At 39.8% G+C, this 19,434-nt stretch overlaps 1 protein-coding gene across 1 annotated transcript in view; it reads right to left on the bottom strand.

Moving 5' to 3' along the window:
• CELSR3 (cadherin EGF LAG seven-pass G-type receptor 3) overlaps positions 1–19,434 on the bottom strand; it is a 114,755-nt gene that overhangs the window by 33,060 nt on the left and 62,261 nt on the right. Inside the window, exons 7-18 of the mRNA XM_058167159.1 lie at positions 18,857–19,020; positions 18,121–18,246; positions 16,428–16,597; positions 15,902–16,087; positions 15,445–15,555; positions 14,755–14,923; positions 13,189–13,330; positions 10,786–10,906; positions 9,864–10,047; positions 7,402–7,503; positions 2,412–2,506; positions 404–613 (exon numbers count right to left, since the gene is read on the bottom strand). Of these exons, the coding sequence (XP_058023142.1) occupies positions 404–613; positions 2,412–2,506; positions 7,402–7,503; positions 9,864–10,047; positions 10,786–10,906; positions 13,189–13,330; positions 14,755–14,923; positions 15,445–15,555; positions 15,902–16,087; positions 16,428–16,597; positions 18,121–18,246; positions 18,857–19,020 (1,780 nt within the window). The remainder of the gene's footprint in view (positions 1–403; positions 614–2,411; positions 2,507–7,401; positions 7,504–9,863; positions 10,048–10,785; positions 10,907–13,188; positions 13,331–14,754; positions 14,924–15,444; positions 15,556–15,901; positions 16,088–16,427; positions 16,598–18,120; positions 18,247–18,856; positions 19,021–19,434) is intronic.

Here is a 19,434-nt window from a genome sequence, read left to right on the forward strand (position 1 = left end):
TTACGTGACATATTGCAACTTCTCCCCCTTTGCTAAAAGAGGGTGGGTGTGGCTAGCGCGTAACGCAACTGGCCCACAGGCTGCAAGTTTGACACCCCTGTCATACAGGATTCATCTGTGGATTTATATGTATATAAATAAATGTTATCATAAGCATTTCAATACAAACCAAAAAAAGGTATTTTTTTTTCTCAATGATTCTTAAGGCATTAGAAATAACCGCATAGCACAGCTGACAGGACACATTATTTTGAATTCCTAGAGGTCTTCTAACAGTAGCATATCCTGTGCTCACTTTACTAAAATTATACATAAATATCCACACTGTTCTTCAAGGGAAAAGCCTACTTAATAGGATTCTGTGCCACTTTGACAATATCACAACTGAAAAGGGGTTTCTTACCTCATTGAAGTGAGCATCCTGGGTAGCAGTCAGCCCAAAACCATGTTGTCTGCTCTCAAAGGCCATCAAGTGGGAAAGCAGGCGGTAGGTAATATGAATATCATTCCCAAAGTAGGACTCCATTTGTTGCGTCACTGCCCGTAGTTGATGGGCCAGCTTTTTTGCTTCTATGGTGTTCAGTTCTGTTTCGTTCTTCTCCAGGCTTTCCAGCTATCAGAACAGAAAATAAGAAGAGTATAGTGATGTGGTGGCTTAGTGGCTAAGATGCTGAGCTTCTCAATCGAAAGGTTGACAGTTCAGCGGTTCAAATCCCTAGTGTTGCATAACAGAGTGAGCTCCCGTTACTTGTCCCAGCTTCTGCCAACCTAGCAGTTCGAAAGCACATAAAAAAATGCAAGTAGAAAAAATAGGGACCACCTTTGGTGGGAAGGTAACAGCGTTCTGTGTGCCTTTGGCATTTAGTCATGCTGGCCACATGACCACAGAGATGTCTTTGGACAGCGCTGGCTCTTCGGCTTTGAAATGGCGATGAGCACTGCCCCCAAGAGTCGGGAACGACTAGCACATATGTGCGAGGAGAACCTTTATCTTTATTCTCTCTTTGCCTCTCAGAAGTGATTTTTTGTCTCCCTCTCCTCTGTTAAACAGGGGTACATTAAACAGAGATAAAGGAAACTTCTCAAGTTACTGATGGAAATCTGAAATCTGGATTCTGGACTCTGCTATACATCATTGGCAGAAAGTACCACGCGAACTGCATTCATTATCAGTTGGCTTCTGAGATGCTGGTCATCACTTTTCAAGCCTTCTATCATTCAGGGCCTGAATATTTTTGTGATCTCATTATCTGAACTGAACTTCCTTGTCTAGTAATTTTTGGGAGAGATAGTTTGATGATGGTCCCACTGTCATTTCATTTATTTGATTTTTTGATTTTGGTGGTTGGACCTTCTTGCTAATAGCCTTCTGTGTTGGAACCATCTAACCGCCTTCCTGCTACCTTTTTGAAAAACCATAAAAAATAATCCTTCAGAATGGAATTTAGGAGGAGTTCTGGCATCCCCATGGCCATATGATCAAAATTCAGATACTTGGCAATTGACTCATATTTATGACGGTTAGAGTATCCCGGAGTGATGTGATCACCTTTTGCGACCGTCTGAAAAGCAAAGCCAATGGGGAAGCCAGGTTCACTTACCAACTGGGTTACTAACCTAGCAACTGCAGGGAGTCACTTAACAACTGTGACAAGAAAGGTTGTAAAATGGAGCAAAACTGACTTAGCAAATGTTTCAAATAGCAAAAGAAATGTTGGGCTCAGTTGTGATCGTAAGTTGAGGACTACCTGTATTGCTATTAAATGCATTTATTTTTGTTACTCTGGCCCTTCCTCTTATTAATATAGTAAGCATTAATAAGATGACAAATGATACATATGTTGTTAATATAAATATTAGACTTTCAAGGGGTATCCACAGGCAATGATTTCATTGTGGGAGCTAAATTCCTCTTTATTACTCAAACGCCCTCACCCAAAATAAATATCTGGCTAATTATACAAAAAAATAGAAGAGGCTCTCTGCAAGGAGGCAGTTTTCCGCTTTCTTAATTTCAGATTAACTGCCTTTTGGGACTCAATTGAGTGGTGAATTTGTTTTCCCAAGAAGGCACAGTTTATAGCCTCATTCATTTTAATCTCAAAGACAAGCTTTGTACTTTGAATGCTCTATTTATACTAACAACCACCGCTTGGACTGCTAATAGAATCGATTTGCCCAGTTTCCCCAACCTTGGCTTTATAGAAAGAATTTTCACATATCCTACCTAAATTAGGGTGTTTTTGTATTGAATTTTCAGTAGACAATCTCATAGAAATACCACATTTCTGGAAAAGTACGGTATGAGGGAAAACAGGTGAATGTAGAGAAAGAAGGAGAGACGAGAAAAGAGGGAGGGAGGGATGGAGAGAGAGAGAGAGAGAGAGAGAGAGAGAGAGAGAAAGATGTACCAATGTCGAGAGCTCCTTGAAAGCGGGTGAAGTGCAATTAAACAGATCCGGTTCCAGCCAGCCTCTCTCCTGGTCACAATATCGAACCGCTGCACCTGAGTCAAGACAAAATGCCAACTTAAAAGTGGAAATGTACAAGTGCTAATTGGAAAGGCTCTTTTCCTGTGGTTGCTGCGCAGGAAAAGATCGTCAGGGCTCAAACAACAGCACTAGACCAACAGTGCAGTTTTGGCAATGGCGTTTCGGCAATTTCACTAATCCTAAAGACCAACCAATGAAGGGAACAGATCCAGAGGAGGATCGAAGGACCACACACTTCAGCAGCAGCTGTATGTTGCTCGCTGTGATGGCAGCTTTGATTTCATTTCCACTAGTTTAGGTTTTATGAGACTCTCCCAAATGCTGAGTTTAAGATACGATATGGCACAATACCATCTAAGTATTTGGTGGTGAAAGAAAGAAGGAAAGAAAGAAAGAAAGAAAGAAAGAAAGTCATGTGATATGTGAACCTGCTATTTCCAATAATTTATTTCAAAACTGCTGGAAGCTTTACTGAATACACATATATTTACTTGCTATTTTTTAAATCAGTCTCTGAATGCTACCTTTCTTTTTCCAATTTGTGGATGCTTGAGAATGAACTGTATCTTACAGAAATTGGAGTTGCCAAAAGAAAACTTTCGTTCCCGACATTTAGATCAAGTCAAGGGTTATTGAAATTCAAAAACACATATTCCATAGCAAATTTTTTTGATTGGAATGTTTTGTTAAAATAGCATTAGCAATATTTCACTGCTGACGTAGCTCATTGTATGGAGTAAATATGGTGAACACTATTGGTTTAAACTTAATCTTTGTCTAAGAATGAGTAAATTAGGGGAGGAAATTATGTAATACATTCAAAAGGAATTATGCAAGAGAGTGCTAGAAATCTGTCTCTAGATGTACATAGCTATGGGATTTTTTTAAAAGAAGAAAGTGTTTTTGTGCATTCAAGGTAAACTCACAACATCTCTTCCTATGTGTGCCTGTATCCCCCTACACTACTATTGCTGTCATTACATGTTGTACCAAGTGGCAAGATCTGAAGAGGGTCATATTCACTTTAACATGAATAGAGTGCCTGCTGTAAGTACCAACATCACTAGAGTTCTGGAGAAAATGACTCCAGATTCTAGACTTTGCCACCCAATGTAGCAAGTCCAATGACTGAACAGATAAGACAGGTGCACTTGACATGTTAGCATCCATACTGTGAGTGCAGCCTCACATTTCCATCCGTAAGTATTAATGGCTCAATAGAACTGGACAATTTAAAGCATAAAATTTTAAGCACTGACAAGTTTAGCATGATTTTTTCCCAGTTACTCTTCTGTGCCACATCACGATCCCTGGAAGTTGCTTTTTACGCAACAAAAACATTACAACAATGAAAATAGTGTGGGATATTTATGAAGGAATTAGCCAAACCAGTGCCTGCATTCCTCTTTTTCTTTTTTGAAAAGGCTTAACTATTCTACAGATTCAGTATTTATGAGTCTAAAACAAAGAAATATGACAGTCCCAAATACTGTTTAAGATCTAGGATGCAAGGGTGCAAGATATGTCCATATCTGCAGCTTTCTAAAATATTTAAACACCACTAGGAGCACAAAAATAGAAGATGCAGCCCTTCTATATCTATCTATAACTACACAAAAGTAGCACAGGTGCCTAATGGGGGCACTGTGGCATTCGTAATGCTAACATCAGTATCAGAAACAGCGACATTTTGTGCATGATATGCACCATCTGCTATCCCATCAGGGTTGCTAGAAGTGTGTTCAGCAGTGATCTGGATGGGAAAGACATTTATACAAGAACAATTGAATGTTTGTTAATTTCAAACGTGGCAGGTCACTTCGCGGCTTTACAAGATGAAATGTGTATGTTCTGCTAGGGTCAATCATCAATAAAGGATGAAATCCTAAAAAGACTGACATATATATATGTTTTCTGAGGTTTTTGCGGGTGTTTGTATGTTTGGTTATTCGGGTTTTCTCCCGCGTAAAATTAGAAGTGTCTTGGCGACGTTTTGATGAAGTCTGATTCATCATCTTCAGGCTTCAGCTTCGTGCTTCTAGGAGCAATGTGTGATCACAGCTGTTTCTTCCTTTTTATAGACTGTTTCTTCCTTTTTATAGACTTTATATATATAGACTGGAATTTATTATAAATACAGATACATTAAGATTAGGAGATGGAAGACTAGGATTAGGTATATTTAAAGGTATTATTATGATCAACAGGTTGTAAAAAATATACTGGAAAATATAGTTTTTAAGGACTATAAATTCAGGGGACTTAGAGATATACCACAATCCTGGGATTGATTAAATCTTATTGATAACTGGTTTTATTGGTATTTATAGAAAGTTGAGAAATTGAATATGTGGTGGAACTCTGAGTGATAAATTCGGGAAAATAATAAATATTGATTGATACACAAAATAATATATTATAATTATAACGAGCACATTAAGGCTAGAAGTTAGAAGAGAAAAATTCTGTATATGTAATTGTATTATTACTGTGAACACTGTGTGAAAAATATGTCAACCCAGTCATTATACTGTCCACAAAAGATGTTGGTTGTTAAAGAAAAACTGTAAATGAAACATATACAAAAAGAACAAGAAGAACTGATGAGACTTATTCTGGGATTTTAGAGAATCAAAACTTGGACTGCACAATTTGGTCACAAAACAATGCCCAACAATTTTTAAAGAAACTTTAAAGAAAAGAAACTTTTTGAGCAGAAAGAAAAATGTTTTGAGCAGAAAGACATCATCCCTCAGTTAGCCAGCCTGATTATCTGAAGAAAATATCCTTGTTGTTAAAATATGAAAGAGATAATGGTGTCCAAAACTGAGTTTACAAAAGAGCAGACAAACTTCTATTTGTTCTTATAGGAAAAAGAATTGTCAGTGTGCAGGCTTGTTCAGCTTCTTTCCTTCTTCACTGGAAAGTGGCAGCTATGACAATTTCATTTGTGGTTTTCAAAGGTAAACCCTACAGCAGGGATTGGCAGTGTGTATAATATTTTGATGAAATGAAGCAGCAATTTCTCTACTTTTCGTAACCAGTTGAACTCAAGACAGCAAATTCTATAGAAAGCAGTTCACTTCTTCATGAAAGTCCTACTTAGTTTCTTCAGGTTTTCAACAACATTCGAGTGCCAAATGTCACTCTTCTTTTAACTAGAGCCCATAAGCAAGCAGGGGAACCAAATGCATCCGCCACCAAAATATGACATCCGTCTATTAGAACTCCAGACTTCCCCAGCCAATTAAAATTTCTATAAACCATAAAAAGCATCAAGGCACTACAAATAAGCGTGAGCAGGTTGCAGATGACTACAAGGGATTTTCTGCAGATTAGTGTTTTGTGACAAGGTAAAGAAGCTGAAGGTCAGGCAGGATTACAAAAAAACCAGAGCCAGGCAAGGCAATCAAAACAGAGCCAGCAGCCCGTGGAGTATCTGAGGGAAATGTGGATCTGATGGTGCCTTAGGCAGGAGCAGGGAATGGAAAAGCCACACAGAGCAGTGCTGACAAAGCAGGAGGGGAAAAGGGGAGAGCCACAGGCCTTACCTGTACCTCGCAAACCTGCACAAAAGAAAAACGTGGAGAAAAGGGACAACATTAAAAGCTTTTAAGCAATATGTTTGATGGAGAATGACCTTCCCTGGAATGGGTTTCTGTACTATAGGAAATTCCAACTTTTTTGTCACATTTAGTGGTGTGAACCAACATGGGATTCCAGCTCCCAAATATTTCTTGATTCAAGCAGGCAGTGGGTTAAACGAAATGATTGTACTACCTATTCTGTTGGTAAACGTTCTGGAGAGTGTGTGTTTTGGGAGCAGGGGGGTAGAATATCATATCCTTGGGCCTAATAGACCAAGTTAATCTAAGGCAGTACCAGCACACCCAGATTTGGGAATGCATATAGTGTGTTGTCCAATTAACTGCAGCCCAGGAGCCGTGATGGTGTGATGGTTAGAATGCAGTATTGCAGACTAACTCAGCTCACTGCCAGGAATTCGATCCTGACTGTCTCAAGATTGACTCAGCCTTCCATCCTTCGGAGGTCAGCAAAAGGAGGACTCACTTTGTTGGGTCATATGATGACTCTGTAAACCTGTTAGAGAGTGCTATAAAGCACCAAGAAGTGATATACAAGTCTAAGTGCTAATGCTATTCCCTCCAAACCATGGCTAAGAACAAAAGGAAGACAATTAGGATCATTTCCTGGCATAGGAAGTGAAAATATGTGAAAATTTGACCCATTTAGAGGTCAAGATGGCATCATGTTGCCAATAATAACAGCGGGAATATAAAAAAACCTAAAGGCCTCCCTCTAATAAATCCTTTTACCACCAGCCTTCCTTGCTAATGGCTACCATGACTGGTGCAGTGGCTTTAATAGGGGCTTTGGTGGCTATTGCCATCTCATTCTCAGAGCAAAGTTTTTTTAGACGTTTCATTGCCCACAGTCTACCAGGGCTTGGAAGTTGCAGTAGCCCTAATTGGCTTCCTTTGTACTGCTATCCCCATCACCAGTAAGGTAAGAGGAGGAAGTAGTTATGGTAGAGGAACCTCTGCTACTGAGAGCTTATTAAACTATTAGTTAAATTTAATCCCTGTGAGTTTTAGCATGAGTTCGTAATCAACAATATGGTACCATTGACTATAGCAATCAATCAAATAAATTGCCAGGAAAACACTTTGGGTTTTACTTCAAAAACTCCAAGGCCTTCAAACCTATGTTAACAATATTAATTGCTGACAATCGGCCAGTGCTGAAAAAAGAAGCTGTGTGGAGAGAAGAAAGACATGGAGTGCCTTAGTGAAAAAGGAATGTGTACTGTAGTTCCTTGACAAAGCTGAAATCCAATGGGATACAGCTCTTCTGTCCATAAACTTTATTACAACAGGAAAGCACTTACCTAGTGAACCTTTTGGGCAAGGCAGTATAGCTGGCAGGCCAAACTTGGTTTGAGGCCACCATACTCCAGCTTTCAGAGACTTCGGGCAAGCATCATAGAGTACTGTGGAATGAAACAGAGAAAGCAAATCAATTGTGATCCATAAAATAGCATTCCATGAATACTCACAAGACAGGGACAGGGAGAAACCGCTTCAAAACCAACTTCTGCAGTGTGTGCTGTGGCCGGTTTGGACCGGTTTGATTGAACCGGTAGTTTTGACAATCAGCAGGCCCCACCCACCCCACCCGTCCCTTCTTTATCCTGTCCTATATTTCCTTCTTTCTGGCTCAACTCATTCACTAGGCACAGCTGATTTCCACACCTCCGCTGTTCTACTTGCCGGGGCTGCCTTAGAAGGTAAGCAGCTGAGCTTCAAATTGCTGTATTTTGAATGCTACGTGCAAGCGCGTTAGACACGCACTCACAGAACCGGTTGTTAAACCTGTTGCAGCCCACTACTGAAATTTTATTATATTGAAAAATGTATGGAAACCTTATGATTAAATCCAAATTTTATTTGGGAAAGTTTTAGAATAAATTGAATAATGATTAGGATGCAAAAAATAAAGTGATGTGTTCTACTTTGGAACAATGTATAGAAACATAAATTTTGTATTTGTTTTCTGATTTTGTATGTGTATATTTCTTGCAGCTAGAACATGTATAGTAAGTGAACCGAAGGATGATTTTTTTTTAATACAAATGAGTTTTTCAAAAATAAGACAGTTGGGGAAATGGTTAAAAATAGTTATTTTTAAAGAGAGGCATATATTACCAAAAAAAAAAATACTGAATTTTCTGCAATTTGGCCTCAGGAAACGAATTTGGTATGGTGTTCTGTGTTATCTTTGAAGGGATGCGGTGGCTCAGGGGCTAGGACATTGAGCTTGTCGATCGAAAGGTCGGCAGCTCAGCGGTTCAAATCCCTAGTGTTGCCATGTAACGGGGTAAGCTCCCATTACTTGTCCCAGCTTTTGCCAACCTAGCAGTTTAGAAAGCACATAAAAATGCAAGTAGAAAAAATAGGGACCACCTTGGTGGGAAGGTAACAGCGTTCCATGCGCCTTTGGTGTTTAGTCATGCTGGCCACATGACCACAGAGATGTCTTCGGACAGCGCTGGCTTTTCGGCTTTGAAATGGAGATGAGCACCGCCCCCTAGAGTTGGCAACGACTAGCACGTATGTGTGAGGGGAACCTTTACTTTTTTCTGTGTTATCTTTATTGAAAATACATAGTTAGAGTAGCTGACTCTGTTTTAGAAAAGCCAGCCTCCTATTTGAAATTATTTCCATTTTAGAAGTGTGGAACTTGTGGCTTTTAAAAGTTGCTGAAATCCATCTCCAGCATCCCTTATCTTGTCTATGCTGGCTCAGACTATCTGGAGTTATAATTGAGCTACATGTAAAGAGTTATCAGTTTCTAAACTTTGCCCCAGCTAAAGGGCTACCCAGTGCACATTATTAGTCAATTTACTAGCCTAATGAAGAAGAGAAGGACGAAGGTATGACATGTTAGCAATCTTCCCATGTTTGAGGAGCTGTCCTTAGAAAGGAGGAGTCAACCTATTCTGCAAAGCACCTGAGGGCAAGACAAGAAGCAATGTATGTAAGCTTAGCAAAGAGAGAGACAATTTAGAATTAAGGAGACATTTCCCGGGAGTGAGAACAAAATTAGTGGAATGGTTTGCCTCCAGAAGTTGTGGATGCTCCATCACTGGAATTTTTAAAGAGATTGGATAGTGATTTGTCTGAAATGGTATAGGGTTTCCTGCTTGAGCAGGGGATTGGACTAGAAGTCCTCCAAGGTCCCTTTCAATTTGGTTATTCTGTATTTTAAAGATTCCCAAAAAATGGAGAATAGGAGGAGTCTCAAAGCCCTTCATCAACACACACACAGTACTCGCATATCTGAACAGGTATCTTATTACATTCATACATTGTATTTCAATGTCGGTTATAGCAGTTATGTCCTATATATGTCCATGAATGTATTTTTTTAATTTGGTTTTTCAAATTTGAGGCTACCTGACTGCAGAAATTCTGGGCATCTTACCATCCTTCTTTTGGGTAATGTGTTTCTTTTTTTCTGACAATGTGAAAATAGTCTTCAACTATATTAATTATTGGGTCTGTTTTCCAGAAAAATAAAATACTAAAGACAGTACATCAGATATTTTAGACTTAAAAGGGAATAACTGATCTCTAAGATTGCTTCCAACCCTGTCATTTTATAGTTAATTTTAAATTGAATGACTAAAGCTATCTGTCTGTCTGTCTGTCTGTCTATCATCTATCTATCTATCTATCTATCTATCTATCTATCTATCTATCTATCTATCTATCTATCTATCATCTATCATCTATCTATCTATCATCTATCATCTATCTATCTATCCATCCATCTTCAGCACACACTCACCCCGGCAGCCACTGGGAGTCACCTCTGCGAAAGGATTATCACAACTGTTGCATTGTCGGCCGATCACACCTGGCCGACAGTGACACTGGCCCATTTCCTGATCACAGGACCGTGAGGAAGAACCAACGGGATAGCAGTCACAAGGCAGGCAGGTGTCACTCCCTTTAGGGTGGTAATGGAATTCCTATTGGAAGAAGGGAGAGGGGCGGGGAAGGTGGTTAGAGAGCTGGGTCATAGGAGGAGGAGCAGTAGGGGAGAAGGATTGACAAGACTGCAGGCAGGGGGAAAGGGCCAAAATAAGGAGCCTAGTGAAACAGCAGGAGAAATGGGGAGGCCTGGTGGGATAAAAAGAGGGCCATTATTAGGAAAGTAATGATAGCCAATCCAACCAGTAAGATTAGGAAGACATAAAAAGCAGCACAGACAGATTTTTCTTAGATTACAAAAAATAAAAATAAAAAGGTTGGTCCCTTTGGAGCTCCTACGGTGCTTTCAGATATCTTCTGCTATGGCTCTTCCCCATCCATCACTGTTTTAAGGCATCAGAATGAAAAGCCATTTCCCTACAGATTCATTCCCACAGGACACTCAACCACTTTAGATCTCTTTTCTGAGTCCTGCGACATTGGACTGAGGACAAGGAGTAGTGTGTTGACATGGCAGAAAGACAGGCTGGGAGAAGAAGGAAGAAAGGAAGATGGACGAGACCCCATATGGGTTCCAAAAGGAGGGCAGAGAAGAGACAGAAACTAGACATCAGGGAAAGCTGTAGACCCCAAAGCCAGGTATGAATGGAAGGTGAATGAAGAGCCAAGAATGGAGATGAAAGGCAATACTGCAGGTGACCGGCAAGTGAATCGTATGTTGCATCAGAATCTATCAATTGCAGAGAGTTCCAGAACAGGCATATCTCTCCCCTCACCTTACAATGACATTGCCCGTTGGTTTTATTACAGTCCGGGTCAAATCCCTTGGCCGCATCGCAGTTGCAGGGCCCACATGTTGGATTCCCCCACCAGCCCTTGGGACACTGTTGATCCATCCTGCAGGGAAAAAAGTCAGGTGGATGGATGTTCGCATCCAGGCCACTGGTTCATTGTTGGTCTTGCAGCAAGATATGTTTGCGATGGGATGTTTGATAAATTTCAATTTTTTAAAAAAAATGTTATGGGCATTGTACTTTGGCAGACTTCTAGAATGCAAGGGAGTATGGAAAAACCATCCCTTTCTGTGTTTGTCTGAAGGGAGGGAAGCAATCACAAAAAGTGCCCTGTTGAGGCCAGGAGTTCTCAAACAATGAGGTTCTATGATCATGTAACATTTGTCTGACACCTCTGACCACATGAATAAAACTAGTGATGGGAGGGGGCTAGGACTGGACAAGAAAGGAATGCAGGTAGTCCTCATTTAGCAATTACAGTTGGCACCAGCAACTTGGTTGTTAAACGAAGGAGTTATCAAGTGAAACTGTGTTTAGGGTCTTACTTCAGCTTTTGTTTGCTTTTTACAGACCTGTGAAGGTTAGAAATGTGAGGACTGGTCACCTAGTTTAATTTTTCATCACTGTTGTAAAATTGTGAAAGGTCGCTAAGCAAATCCCAGCTAAACAAGGATTACCTGTATACTTTTCTAATAACTGAATCTGATAGATCAGATAAACCAAGGGTAGTGCTTCACAGTTTTATAAAATATTTTTTCATTAAAAATTAACAAAGTAATTAAAATTCAAACCATATTTGAAGAGTGAGCTTGCTTAGTTTTTCATTATTCCTAAAATCTGGATTTTTGAGACGCTCCTGTGTTCGTTGTTGTGTTCATTGCATATTTGCTTTGGACTGATATTTGCTTTTTATAGAAGCAACTGTAAAAAATATTTTAATTTTACTGTGGGCTTCTCCAGGAAAATTGGGAGCGACTTCTGAAAAGGATGCAGCACTGCATGTGCAAGTACCAAAATAGCTGCAACTTCTATTCACATTTGATCATGACCTCTATGGGTTGCAACCTACAGTTTGAGAACCCCTGCCTTAGGCATTTTTAAAAGTTAATGTTAACAGAACAAAATATTTGCCCAATCCAGAATTAATTAGTTTCATCTCTGTCTTTGTGATGTCACGATGAAATTGATTCCTATAATTTGCATGTTTCTCAGGACTGATAGGATCACTGTGGAACCCACAATCAACAGATGTAACTTCTTGATTTTTTTATTTACTTGTTTTGTTTTTGAATGGTGCAGAAGCAACAGAACACTGGACAAATAATAGCACTAAACAAGCATTCTTAGGGAAAATGCTTCAGTCTTGCTCAAAGCATTGTTTTTGTTCCCAACACAAAATGCAGACATTTGACAAAGCAGCAAATAACAGCAACCATGTACTCCTTGCTCTGGGTCAACAGAAATTGGGGATATGGTCTATTCATTGACTGGAAATGGCATGGACAGCAACTCTAAGGGATGGCTCCCTGAACACAAAATTTCTTTTTCAGATAACTGAGTATATTCAGCATGAATAAAGACATATGTCATTGGTTTTCATTATTTTTCATTAATATTCCCAACTTTCTCCCCATCCTCCCATTAGACTAAACAATCACCCAAGAAAGAAAAATATTCTCAAAACAATCATTTAATTTTGCTTGTGACAACTGGGCAAGAAGGCAATGAAGGATGATAAAATGCAGAGACCTGTTTGCCTGTTGCCTTCCTTATAGCCTGTCATCATGTCTTTTATTACCAATTACGCACATTGAAAATACTGGCTAGGGGGTATACTATCAAACGCAGGAAACATTTTTTTTAACCAAAGGTTTATAGACGTTTAAGGTCTTCTTTTTACACGACAATTACTACCATCTTCCTTTATTTATTTACCTATTTATTTGCTTGATTTATATAGCTGCCCATCTCACTTTCATGCAACTTCTATATCACATCATAATATCCAATCTTTACTCTATTGCAGGACCTATTAAGCTGAACACAGACCTCCTGACCATGAATAGCTTGAGACTCTTCTATTTTGGCTATTTTCAGGCTATTTTCAGGATTCTCAGGCTTGAGACTCTTCTGTTTTGGCTATTTTCAGGAGCTTTCAACATGCAAATTTATTGTGTCAAATGTTATCTAAGTCAGGTGTTAGATGAGAAGCAAAAAGATACCCAGAGAGAAAAAAATTATGATCAGAGGCTAATTTCCCCATCATTCTGCCCCTAACTGCTAGTGACACCAGAGTCCCCGGAGTAGAAAATTCTATCTCAACATGAGAATAGCATTTCTTAGATCCACAAGAGGCTAAAACCCACAAACTGTCCTTGATCTCACCTGTGCTCACAGTACTGTCCAAAGTGATTTTCTCCGCACTCACAGATATAACCATGGGGAGCACCTGGCTTTCGCTTACACACTGCCTTGTTCTTGCAGGGGTTCAGCTGGCAGGCATCCAGACAACTCCCACCGTAATATCCTAGAATAAAACACAGAGAGTCACATCTCAGCATTAATGCCTCACATCTCCACCATAAAAGTTTTTTAAAGAGGGGCAACATGAATAAACCTGTTTTTTTTTTATTAAACTGGGTCATAACAGGGCATTGTGAAGCCTATACCCATTCACTTTCCCTTTTCTTTTCCCAGCCTCAAAATCATCATCACCTCTTAACCACCCCATAATCTCTTGCGGGGTGGAGTCTGGGCAACTAAATGCAGCTAGCAGAATGTTTAATGGCCGGATGCCCTTCCTGTCACCAATACGGAGTTTTGTTCAGCAGATATATTCCCATTGTGCCCAGAAAAAGAAATATCTGCCTCTACCTAGGATTGAACTCCCAGCCTCAAATTACACACACACACACACACACACGTAGGTCTTGGCATATTCGGGTCTTTTGCCGTGTAAGGTTGAGTGTATCTTGGCGACGTTTCGATGAGGTTTCACTCATCATCTTCAGGCTGGTGCTTTCAGCTTCGTGCTTCTGTGAGCAAAGCTGAAAATCCCCCTGCAACTCAGACTAATCTGAGCACAAACAAGCCCCCACCCAAACAGGACACACCCCCAGCCAATCAGAGCACAAAAAAAAACCCATCCAATCAGAGCACAGCCAAGCTCCCACCCAATCAGTTCAAACCCCCACTAGCAGTTAAAAAGGAAGAAACAGCTGCAATCACACATTGCTCCCAGAAGCATGAAGCTGAAGCATGAAGATGACGAATGAGACTTCGTCGAAACGTCGCCAAGACACTTCCAATTTTACGCGGGAGAAAACCCGAATAACCAAAGACCTACATACAAACACCCGCAAAAACCTCAGAAAATTATATATTTATTTATTTATTTATACATACATACATACATACATACATATATATATCCAAAGGCACAATAAGTATATTATTTTGGCTTATTTGATCACTGAACTGGATATTCATTCTAATTTCAGAATGGCTAAGTGTCATGTAAATATCTTGGGGAATGAAATTATTGGGAGATGAACAAAAGGAGGGGGATGATTACACATTCAAAACTAAGCAGATATTTCCCTCATGTTGCCTACCCCACTCCACATCCTTCATTCTCTGTAATTCCTGGTAGATTTTTGTCAAAAGCCAACATTCTGAAACTACTGTGTGTTCACATTTAAAAGAAAACACCATTGCGGAATAAGCTCTTTATGTCTACTCTTCTGGGTAGAAATGGGTGGCTTTATTGGGGCACAGGGAGAATCTTAGGGAACAGCAATAATAGGAAAGACAAGGTGGAGGGTACAAAAATACATGATACAAAATATACAGAAAAGGACCACAACATGAAACAAAATGGAACAAGAAAAAAAGGGGGGAAATAAACACCAAAACAAGATTTGTAGTCTCGACTGTTTATCCATCTCCTACCTGGCTTGCATACACAGGAAAAGCTTTGCCACTGATCCTGACATATACTGTTGGCAGGACAAGGGTTGGATTCACAAAGATTGGGCACAGTACATCCTGCCTCAACGTTCACGGTACTGCTGGGCTTGGGCAGTGCATTTCCCATGGCTGTGTCACCTAGGTGAATTCCCTGAAACCCAAAGGAAAAAAGGAAAACAAAACTCAGGTTTTGCACCAAAAGTTTGGATTCTAGTGGAAAGAACTTCAGAACCCTGAATTATTTAGGCTACCACAGCCTACCAAGAATACTTTCTACTGACATTTAGCTCCCCATTGCAATGGATGATTTAGTCAACATCTCCAAGTGGGGGCAACAGGGTGGAGAAACTACTGAGTAACTTTTGCAAAATTTCTCATGGTTTTCTGATTATTCAGAGATCATAATTATCATGAAGCAGAAAAGTCTACTGCCATTTTAAAAGGAAGGATGGATGGATGGATGGATGGAAGGAAGGAAGGAAGGAAGGAAGGAAGGAAGGAAGGAAGGAAAAAGAAATAGAAAAGAAAAGAAAAGAAAAAAGAATCAATGACAATTGTTGCCTTTGGCTTCTGAAGGAGTTTTAATTTCCTTAAGTGAATGCTTGCTCATCTCTGAATAAAAAGATAAAAAAATGGAGAAACCTTGACATTTGGAAGTTTGCTGGAACTCACCTGGATGCAGCCTTTGAAACCATGATGCACTTTACCAGACACTAGGATTCCCCCAACATGGAGATGTTTCACCTTCAGGCCTTGAAGCTCATTGCCAATGACCACCGTATCCTTTAGAAAAGTAATACAAGGAATGCAAATGTTATGTGTTCACCACTGTTTACTTGAATCTAGGAGTTAACTAAGCTTTAGTTCCCCATCATCCATACTCTGTGAAATGACGGAAACAACATTTCCTCAAATGCCACCAAGAAAAATGCAGACTAAAACAGGGACATCAGCTTTGATCCCAAATAGATAGATAGAAAAAGAGTTAATTGTCAAACTGAGGGACTTGAATCTATCAAAAACACTGTTGGAGAAGGGAAAATATAGAACTACAGGGAAGAATACAAGCTCTAATCTAGATAGTTTTTTCCCCAGTGTGGATACTTTCCCCTTCAGCCTCAAAGCTTACCTGGTAGAATCCAAAATCGAGACTGAGGGTGATAATGTAACGTCCATCGTGGCCACTTCGAGCATCTTGCAGATGAAATTGGAGGTCATGCCAGACCCCATCATTCAACTGCATTTGATCCAGAAGAATCTTGGCAGTGCGTCCAGGTCCCCTATTCACCATGAAGGAGAGCAGGCCGGAATCCAGCTAAAGATATGGTATAGTCAGCATGGAGCAAATTCTGTTTTATGAATAAGGCTATGACAGTTCAGGCACTTCACATAATTCTTCACAAATGCTCTACAAGCAGATGGTGAGGTTTTTTTTAGCTAAGAGTAAGTCTTTCTACTCTAACACTAAATAGAGCAGTGCAATTAAATACGATATTACAAATCTGGGTCCCAGTATTCCATTACAAAAGAGAACTATTGCTGCTATACTTGTTCCAAATCTGATACATCCAAAGAGCTCAATTTAAAAACAAACAGATAGGATTGCCTCACAGAACATCTGATGCACAGATCCAGAGCAGCTACAGTGTAGGTACCTGACAGAGTATGGTGGTGAACTGGCCAGCATTTGCCTGAAGTAACACTCCATTTGCCTGGCGTGTCCGGAATGCTAGGCCCACATACCAAGGTGTGGAAATCTTAACTTCATTCCTGAAGTCCCAGAAAAGGATGCTGTTGCCATGGAAATGGTGAGGATGATGCATAGCTAGAGAAAAAGACGATAGAAGATGCTGGAATTCAGTGAAGCAGAAAGAAGCTCAAGGTGGGGGAAGCTTGAAGTCCCTACTTTTACTGATAGAATCTCTGAATCACTTCAGAGACATTTATATCATAATTACCTGCATGGGGTCAGAAATATAATCTCGCTTAAAATGCCCAGGCTCCTGTAGCAGGAACTGAGGAGTATGAAATACAGATGCCGAAGGTTTTGTTCAATTTGCATTTTGAAACAACCAACAGATTGGCACATTTCCAATTAACATGCAAACAGATTGGAACACTGTTAACCCCTCAGATTTCACACCTTTGCATTTTGCGATGCAGTTCTTAGCTCAAAATGCATACCAAACTGCATATAAAAATGCGTATTTTAAGATGGAATATGTTCAGAAATCTTGAGAGAAAATACATTCAGACTATGTGTTTTGGGAGAAAAGATTTTCTTAAAAAATGTATGTATTTAAATAGTATTTCTTCAAATGGCAAATTACTGTAAGAAATGATAGAATTATATAATTGCTTAGAATTATGGATGTGATAGGGAAGATGTAAATGTTTAAATAAATAATAGGTACATGAAACTGGTAAGAAATAAACTGTCCACTCCTTGTAGAGAGGCAAAGTCATATCTGAAAATCTACAAAAAACCCACAAAACTTTTAGAACTTCAGACCATAGAGTTTCAAATGACTGAGATATTTTTTGTTCTGTATTTTGTATTATGTTTATGAATACCTAAGTAAACTACCATGTGCCTATTTGGTCTACAGGAAAGAGCACATAAATAGGTTGAATTGTGCTTTCTTCCAGCTTCAAAATGAAATCCTTTCTGAGTGTCTAATGTTTTATCAAGCTACCATTGATGGACTGAGGTGATGGGAAGTTAAAACTCTTTTCTATCCAAAGTTTGCACTAGGAGTTCAAAAAATGAGTCCAGATAGAGTTGTTGTTGTTGTTAGTTGCGAAGTCGTGTCCGACCCATCGCGACCCCTGGACAACGTTCCTCCAGGCCTTCCTGTCCTCTACCATCCTCTGGAGTCCATTTAAACTCATGCCTACTGCTTCAGTGACTCCATCCAGCCACCTCGTTCTCTGTCGTCCCATTCTTTTTTTGCCCTCAATCTTTCCTTTTGCCCTCAATCTTTCAGATAGATAGAGTAGGAATTCCAACTTTTACAAAATTAACTGGGAGTTTAGTAGATAAGGTTTTCTATGTAGATAGACTCTATTGATAAAACGTCTAGCAATTTATAGAAGACTAACTATTGATCATGAAATATCTCTTGGAACTTGAGAAAATATTTAACAAAGCCATTTCCATTTATGTTTCTTTTTGACAGATTTCAAGAACACTATCAGCTATCTTTCTCTGAAAAGTAAGCTTTTGGTCACCTGGCCACTTCCTTCCTTTCTTGGGGCCCTATTTTCTAGTTTATATTCCCATTACAATGTCAAACCATCTTCTCCTATGCTCAATTGTCCATTCAGCTTGCTCTGTATTATACTCACCATGTCTGCAGTCCTTGCCTCCAAAGCCTATGGGACACTCACATATAAAGGAAGACCAACCCACAATACAGGTGCCACTGTTCTTGCAAGGATTTGAATCACAGAAGGAGTGCTTGGCATGACAACCTGCAGACATGACAGAGGAACAGCACAAGTGGATATAAAGGACCAAACAGTTAACATGGAATAATTTCTCTTTTAGCCTTCACCCCAACTTTTCTAGACTATGAAAATATGCTTTGGAATCTTCAGCTTGATGATAGGCGGAAATAACTTCTGTTACCAAAAATCCCTGGTGTGAAATATTATCATTATTTCCAATTGGAAGGATCTAGACTTAATTATAATTAGGGTAGATACACTGCAAACAAGCAGCAGAGACCTCTAAGGCAGAAACCTAAGGATTGAGCTGGTAATTCATTCTTGACTTGGCATATGAAGTATGTGATTCCCAAGACATTCATAATGGAGATGGAGAAGGTAAAATTCACACTAGATGTCTGGATAAGATACAGTGTCTTTTGCCATCTGGTCAACTTTTCTTGTGCCAGAATTCTTAGTGAAAGAAGTCAGCTAACACTGCTTTGGTCTAAGATGATGACTTGGGAAATCACAGTTGTTGTTTCTTTATTTCAAGAATTTTTAATCCAGGTATTTCTGATACTGGATTGGAAAAAAGAGAAGATGTAGAAGAGGAAAGCTCATGTATTAACGATGATTAAACAGTTGACCTTACCTATGGAAGTCCCATTGTTTGCGATATAGGAAGCCAGGTCAATGTGTTTACTATCAATGTACAAGTCTCTCATACAGCCCACAAACTCTCTGTGCTCCACTGGGAAATTTTCAGGCAGATTGGGGACCCCTCCAAGCAGCAAAGGCCCTGTAAGGTCCAGAGATCTGGAGGAAAAAAAGACCCAAGAGTAAAATTTGTAACAGTTGCTCTACACACACACACACACATGCACATACTCACACCCCAATGCTACAAAGACATCATAAATCTGTTTTTACAATGTTGCATTTAAGTCCAAAATGGAAAAATGTGGTCAATCAGCACGTTTTGTTTTGTTTTGTTTTGTCCGGTTTCCGGCCCGGTCACAGTACAGAGACAGCTTTGGTCGCCTTGGTGGATGACCTCTGGAGGGCCAGGGATAGGGGCTGTTCCTCTGCCCTGGTCCTATTAGATCTCTCGGCGACTTTCGATACCATCGACCATGGTATCTTGCTGCACCGGTTGGAGGGCTTGGGAGTGGGAGGCACCGTTTATCGGTGGTTCTCCTCCTATCTCTCCGACCGGTCGCAGACGGTGTT

Source organism: Ahaetulla prasina, chromosome 2 (genome assembly GCF_028640845.1).
Source record: "Ahaetulla prasina isolate Xishuangbanna chromosome 2, ASM2864084v1, whole genome shotgun sequence".
In the NCBI taxonomy this organism is placed as follows: domain Eukaryota; kingdom Metazoa; phylum Chordata; class Lepidosauria; order Squamata; family Colubridae; genus Ahaetulla; species Ahaetulla prasina.